The 7466-nt window shown below is 41.2% G+C and overlaps 1 protein-coding gene across 1 annotated transcript in view; it reads right to left on the bottom strand.

The window, feature by feature from the left end:
* Window positions 1-195: 195 nt before the first annotated feature.
* Window positions 196-7466, bottom strand: part of RAPH1 (Ras association (RalGDS/AF-6) and pleckstrin homology domains 1) — a 102759-nt gene continuing 95488 nt past the window's right edge. Inside the window, exons 15-16 of the mRNA XM_011949908.1 lie at window positions 3602-3744; window positions 196-810 (exon numbers count right to left, since the gene is read on the bottom strand). Coding sequence (XP_011805298.1) covers window positions 808-810; window positions 3602-3744 — 146 coding nt within the window. The 3' untranslated portion in view covers window positions 196-807. The remainder of the gene's footprint in view (window positions 811-3601; window positions 3745-7466) is intronic.

The following is a 7466-nucleotide window of genomic DNA, read 5'->3' as shown; positions in this document are numbered from 1 at the left end:
GGGGGAGGAGGAGGTGGGGGTGGCGGAGGAGGCAGAGGTGGTGAAGGCTGTGAAGCAGTGTAGGGGGTGACTATCTTAGGTTGCGGGGATAAAGGGGGCACAAGTGAAGTGTAGGGCCGATTCATAGACTCCATTCTGGCCTAAAAGGAGTATAAAAAGGCAGTGGGAGAGAGAAAAACACAACAAACAAAACAGTTACAGAGGTAAGCTTTGATTGTGTAAAACTAAAAAGCAGGGAGTCTGGGACATGCATGAAGAGGATGCAGAAGTTGGTGGTGATCATAAAGATGGACAATGTCAGGAAGGCTAAAATCTGATTCTGCGGGCAAGAAGGAAACAGAAAACTTGTTTTACCCCACAGTAAAACAGCTAGACCACCACCTAACAATCTAGGAAAAATGTCCGGTTGCAAAAGCTGTTTGAGTGGTGACAGGATGCATGACTTCTGACCTTGGCTGTCTGACTTGGACACAGCCTGCCCTAAATGGAACCCTGTGTGACCGTCCTCTGAGCACTGGACTTGCAAGGGGAGATGTGATGGCTCCAGTTCACCTTTCAGTCCATGACTGCATCCACATCAAGCAGATGCTATGACTGGGTTTAGGAGGGCTTCCTGGTGGAATGAGGATGGCTTTTTGATGCTAGTAAGCTGACACAGGAGAGTATGAGAATGTTGAGCAGGCGCGCACAGTCACACGGGAATGAATAAGCTTGACACACACACTCGTGTTCGTGTGAGACACTTGCATCCAACATGCACAGAAGTCCAGCAATGCAGGTAAAGGGGGGACATTCTTTACATTTGTTTTACTGGAAAATACATAAAGAAATGCTTTGTAAACATTACAGCAAAAGACTGTAAAAATATCATACAGAAAAAGCCAGAAGAAATTAAGAGGAAGCTCTGAAAGGCTAGAATAAAGAAAATGTATCAAGAAATGGAAGCTAGCATTTGCCAACAACCAACCCATCTGGGTAGCCGAAATGATCACATCTGGTAGTTTATTTCATGGAGCTAATCATGCACGATGGTGGTTCAGGTAGTACTTTGAAAAGAGGAAAGGGAGGACCCTTGTTTTAAAAACTTTACATTCATCTTTTAGGCTCTTTGAACCAACCTGGAGGATCCAAGATAAACCATTTGTTTTCAATTATGAATGACATAGAGAATGCATGGGTTAGTGAACTAGAAGGCTCATTATAGGGCTGAATTCTAATGGCCATCAGGACACTCACATGTTTCTTTTAAAATTACACAAAAAGATAAAAGTATTAGTCTGTGAGATTGGGTTACAGGCGTCACTGAGGTTAATGTGTTTCCAGAGAACAACCCCTGACCTTAACTTGACCCTGTCTTGGCTGCTTCAAGGGCGCAGGCCTTAGCTGTGCTGGCCTTCCCATTTGGCACCTGAGACTGAGGTAACAGGAGAAGAAACACAGAGTGATCAAGCCTTAAATCATTACTGCTGACAGCAGGGTTCCTACTCTTCTGAAACTCTGTGCAATGATGGACTTTGCTGCTTAATCACAGAACATTTTGGGTCTGTGATTTTGTTTTCCTTGGCCTTACACATAACTAGGTTCTATAACTTAAAATGCACACGGAGCTCACCATTAGTAATTTGGTAAGGCAAAGGGGTTTTTCTTTAACCATCTGAACTGTGTAAACCAACTTCTCTAGTACATTTTTAGAGTACTAGCTCCATCCAAATTGATTAAATGGGGGAAGGGAGAGAGAATTATTGCTTAAAAGTTTGGGTCTCTAATAAGGGAGTTAAACTCAGTGTTTTGAAAATTTAGATCGTTAGAACCAATTCTCAAATGTTCATTTCTGAAGGAAAAGGCTTCAGCCCCACATGATGCTACTAAGGCCTTCTCTATCCTGCGGGAGCCCAGTTAGTGAACCACATATGTGAATGAAGGAATAAAAGGAAAAATGTCCATTTATTCTCATTCATGAATGAATGTACCTGTATAAGTGATTCAGACCAAAAGCACCCCCCACCAAAAAATTAAATGAATAAAAACGATTATTAATAAGAATAAAATAGTCAAGCCCAGGGTGCCACTGGTTCCTCAATGATGGAGTGGCCTCTCGCATATTGAAATGGTGCCTACAGCCAGGACACATCCCTGCCTACACAACTACAGAGGACGTCTGACAGAAGGCCGTGATGTCTTTAAAATGAACTAAAGAACTTCTCTATTTTTCTAATTTATAGCCTTGCAATAACTATACTCATCCTTCAGTCTCACTGAAGAATCTATTATGCAAGGCTCAGGAATCCAAAATTTTAAGGGAACTGATTTTAATTTAGTCTTCCACATAAAGTATAATTTGAAAAAATTTATCAATGCCCAAAGAAGTGGCAAAAGCATTTAAAAAAAAAAAAAAAAAAAAGGTAAGGAGTGAGTCTGAATAAATTAACCAATAAAGAAATAACTGGACTGAATATGGTGGCTCATGCCTGTAATCCCAGCACTTTGGAAAGCCGAGGCGGGAGGATCACTTGAGGCCGGAGTTGGAGACCAGCCCAGGCAAAATAGCCAGACCTTGCCTCTACCAAAAAATAAAAAACTAGCCCGGCATGGTGGCGTGCACCTGTAGTCCCAACTACTCAGGCAACTACTCGGGAGGCTGAGGTGAGCAAGGAGGCTGAGGTGGGAGGACCATTTGAGCCCAGGAGGCTTAAATGAGCTCTGATAACACCACTACATTCCAGCCTGGGGAAAGGCGAGGGAGAGGAAGGGAGGGGGAGAAGGAAGGAAAGGAAGGGAAAGAAGGGAGAGAAGGAAGAGAAAGAAGGGAGAGAAGGAAGGGAAGGAAGGAAGGAGAGGAAGGGAGGGAAGTGAGGGGAGGAAGGAAAGGAGGGAAGGAACGAAGAGAAAAAAGAAGAAAAGAAAAAAAAGGGGGCTGGGCACAGTGGCTCACGCCTGTAATCCCAGCACTTTTGGGAAGCTGAGGCAGGCAGATCACAAAGTCAAGAGATGGAGACCATCCTGGCCAACACGGTGAAACCGTCTCTACTAAAAATACAAAAATTAGCTGGGCGTGGTGGTGTGTGCCTACAATCCCAGCTACTCGGGAGGCTGAGGCAGGAGGATCGCTTCAGGCCCGGAGGCGAAGTCTGCAGTGAGCTTCGATCGCGCCACAGCACTCCAGCCTGGCCACAGAGCCAGACTCTGTCCAAAAAAAAAGAGAGAGACAGAAAAGAAGAGAGACAACTGTAAACAGTTTCTTTAGAATTTAGGGCATTCGCAATAGATGGTGTTTTGCCATCCAAACTGTTTAAGGGTGGAAAGGAAGAAATTGTTATTTCTTAAAAATCTGAGCCACTGATAAAAGAATTAAACTGCTTTTTTTTTTTTTTAAGATTTTAAGTCATTAGAGCCAATTTGTAAATATTCGTTTCCAAGGGGAAGTCAAATCAACAGGTCTCTCTGAACCGTCTTTACCCATTACAATTAGGAAAACTGAAAATTAATAAAGGAGACCGAAATAAGGCCAAATAAGATCCCCAATAAAGACATAAAAGAGTAACAATTTAAACCCAACAGAAAACCAGAGAATTTTCTATGTAAATTAAAACGAGGTTGTTACCTTGCTGGACTCTTCCAACTGAGTGCCTCGTTTCCAGGCTTCAGAGAATATGGAGCTCACAATGCTCTGTGAACGGACGTGTCCTGCTGGCTGGGTGTCAGAAACTCCACTATCAGACTGATTGGAGTGATTTGACTGAGACTCTGTTTAAAATAGTTTTTAAAACATAAGATTAAAAGAGTCAGTATTCTGACAGTATTAATATATATGTCTAGTTAGATCTTTTACACAAGGTCAAGTGCTGTGTAGAACAGCACCAAGTTATTTTACTCGTTTTATCATAAACACAGCCAGTATCTTCTAGAAAACTTTCCTTACCCTGGAATTAATAGGAAATCTCAGATTAGTTTTAAATACTTCACCATGAGAGACTGATAATTATAATAAATGATTCACATAACATTATTGGTATCCTCACACCCAGTCTTGCATGAAATCAACTCTAAACAATAAAAGAATTAATGAACCATCAGTACAGGAGTCTCTCAATCATGTCTGCGCTACACTGAGAATCAGTTTTTTTAATACCCCTGCCCTAAGGTCACCCCAGAATTGTAACTTAGGAATTCGGATCTATACACAATGATTATTTCCTTTTTTCTAGCAATGAACAATACTTAGAATTTGACCCTCTAGTGGGAAGTGTGTTTCCTAGGGATTTAGGTATTGGCCCCACAGGGTGGCAGCTGTGCTGTGTCTTGGCCTTTCAGCAAGGCACAAAAGAAGTCTTGAAAGGAGTGGGGCCTGGTAGGAATGGCTATGTGTCTCTCTGCTGCCTAAATGAGGAGGCTGAGGTGGGAGGATCATTTGAGCCCAGGAGGCTTAAGTGAGCTATGATAGTACCACTGCATTCCAGCCTGGGGTGATGGGAGGGAAAAGGGGAGGGGAAAGGGGAGGGGAAGGGGAAGGGGAGGGGGAAGGGAAGGCTGAGGGACTAGCAAAATTGTTTCAATGGACTCCACAGCAGGTAATGTAACCATGTGGACACACCTAACTTGATGCCTGGTATCTAAAGGAAACTCAAATGTTAAAGCTGATCCCAACCAATCACTGTGATGGGTGGGTATCATTAGAATCTCATATTAAGCACTTCAGCCAGGATAGTCAAAGATAAGAGCCACAAATAAACCCTAAACCCAGACTCCTTTGGAGCCAGTTAAGATAATATCCTCAGGGCAAAAATACAATGCAACATAAAATAAAACCTACTGTATTTTCTCCATTCTTGATCACCCAATAGCTGAGTCATTTTTAAAAAGTTAAAACTTCACTAGCCTCATTTGTCATCCCTTTTTAGTATCTGCCTAATACTTTACACAAAGTATATGAATGCTGCCGGAGCAGGAAAAGGCACTATACCTAAACTACTTCATAAAATAATGTGTTAAAGCACTTAAGTGCTAGGTAACTTTTTTTTTTTTTTTTTTTTTGAGACGGAGTCTCGCTCTGTCGCCCAGGCTGGAGTGCAGTGGCCAGATCTCAGCTCACTGCAACCTCTGCCTCCCGGGTTCACGCCATTCTCCTGCCTCAGCCTTCCGAGTAGCTGGGACTACAGGCGCCCGCCACCGCGCCCGGCTAGTTTTTTTGTAATTTTTAGTAGAGACGGGGTTTCACGGTGTTAGCCAGGATGGTCTTGATCTCCTGACCTCGTGATCCGCCCGTCTCAGCCTCCCAAAGTGCTGGGATTACAGGCTTGAGCCACCGCCCCCGGCAGTGCTAGGTAATTTTTTTAAAAAATACTCATCTTTTCTCAATCTTCTATCCTTTAATTTCCTTTTCTAAAATCCTCCTTGCTACATACTTTTTACCTTGTCCTTCCTATAACCCATGTTCTGAAAGGGTTGTTTTTTTGTTTTTGTTTTCCATTTTAATAAACATTTTTTTAGAATAGTTTTAGATATCTACATATTAGATATTTGAATATTAGAACAGTTTTAGCACAGAATTCCTACATACCTGGCATCCAGTTTACCCATTTAGCAATATGTTTGGTTTTAAAGAAATTCTCCTTGGGGAAAAAAGTGTCCTCTTTTAATTTTATTCCCTTTACCCCATTATTAACATGTTACATTACTATGCTACATTTGTCACAACTAAGGAAATGCCCTGCTACTATTAACTACGCTCCAAACTTTATTCGGAGTTCACTATTTTTCCCTAATGTCCCTTTTCTGATCCAGGACACCACATTACAGTTAATCATCCAGTCTCCTATAACGGCTTCTCAGAGTTTCCTGTTTTTGATGACTTCGATAGTTTTGAGGAATAGTGGTCAGGTATCTTGTAGACTGTCTCTCAGTTTTGGTTTGTCTGATGCTTTTTCTCTGGATTAGTCTGAGTTTATGGAACTTGGGGAGGAAGATCATAGAGGAAAAAAGCCATTCTCACACACTATGTCAAAGGTAGCTATAACCAATATGACATTACTGATATTGACCTTGATCATGTGGTCGCAGCAGTGTTTGTCAGGTTTCTCCACTGTGAAGTTACCCCTAATCCCTGCTCCATAATCATTGGAAGCAAGTCACTAAGCACGGCCCACACTTGAGGATTGAAGAGGTAAGCTCCACTTCCTTCAGAACAAAGCGTCTTCATAAATCATTTAGAAATCTACACAGGACAGTTGTCTCCTCTTCCCCATTTATTTATTCAGTGATTTATTTACATCAGTATAAACTCATGGATATTTCTGTCAATGGGTTACAATCCTGTAACTACATTAATTATCATATTGCTCAGATTGTTCCAGCTTTGACCTTCGGAGCTCTTTCAGACTGGCTCCTCTAGGTATCCCTCTGACATATTCTCATCTTGTTTTTTGTGAGACAGCATCTTGTTCTGTTGCCCAAGCTGGAGCACAGTGGTGTGATTGTACCTCACTACAGTCTTGAACTTCTGGGCTCAAGCAATCCTCCTGCCTCAGCCTCCTGAGTTGCTGGTACTATGTGTAGTACCAAGTCTGGCTAATTAAAAAAAAAAAAAAGTTCTAGAGATGCGGTCTTGCTGTGCTGCCCAGGCTGGTTTTGAACTCCTGGGCTCAAGTGATCCCTTCACTTAGGCCTCCCAAAGCCTTGGCATTACAGGCATGAGGCACTGTGCCTGGCCCCACTGTCGTTTTTTTAAGCATTCCCTTACTTTCTGGCATTATAGTATGCTCCAGGCTCATCCTGTATATATTCACTGCTGCAGCCCTATAATTAGCCATTTCTCTGACAGCCCTGGTTTTTTTTTTTTTTTGGAAGAACAGTATTAGAAACCATGATCTATTTAAGCAGCATCCTTGGCCAAAATTTAATAAAACAAAAAAACAAAAAGAAACCTCTATGATCTAGGGACTGGGTATTCTCATGTTCCTGGGCTATCACTGCTTCTGTCCCTCTCAGTGGACAGAACTAGGAAATGTATGTGTATATACACATTCTAAATTTGTTTTTACTTAATAGAGATGAAATAGAGTCACACAGCTTTTAAATATACTACTACTTAAAGTTATTATTTCTTTCATCACATCCAATGCAAAAATTTAAAAATTCTGCTTTTAGATGACATGGATCTCATTCATGAAACATTTTTAATTGAAAGATTTATCTTAAGATGATCATAGCACACACTTGTTTAAAGGATATAGGCATCTGAAGGAGTACAGCTTCTTCATGGATTCTGAGTACAAAGACTTTTTCCAAGTAATGTTTTATCCCAAATTATGCAGTAACAGTGGTTTTCCAGCAGTATGTGTGTTTTGAATAAATTTTATAAATATAAATAAAACTGGTTTTAAAAGTCTATATACTGATTTTTCATGTCAAATACATTTGTGAACTAGCCCATAATACTGTGCCCTCTAACAATTTTTTTTTTTTTTTTT

The sequence above is a fragment of the Colobus angolensis genome, unplaced genomic scaffold (genome assembly GCF_000951035.1).
Source record: "Colobus angolensis palliatus isolate OR3802 unplaced genomic scaffold, Cang.pa_1.0 Scaffold30, whole genome shotgun sequence".
NCBI classification, from domain to species: domain Eukaryota; kingdom Metazoa; phylum Chordata; class Mammalia; order Primates; family Cercopithecidae; genus Colobus; species Colobus angolensis.
Note: the sequence above shows the minus strand (reverse complement) of the source record. Positions and strands in the feature narration are given on the sequence as shown.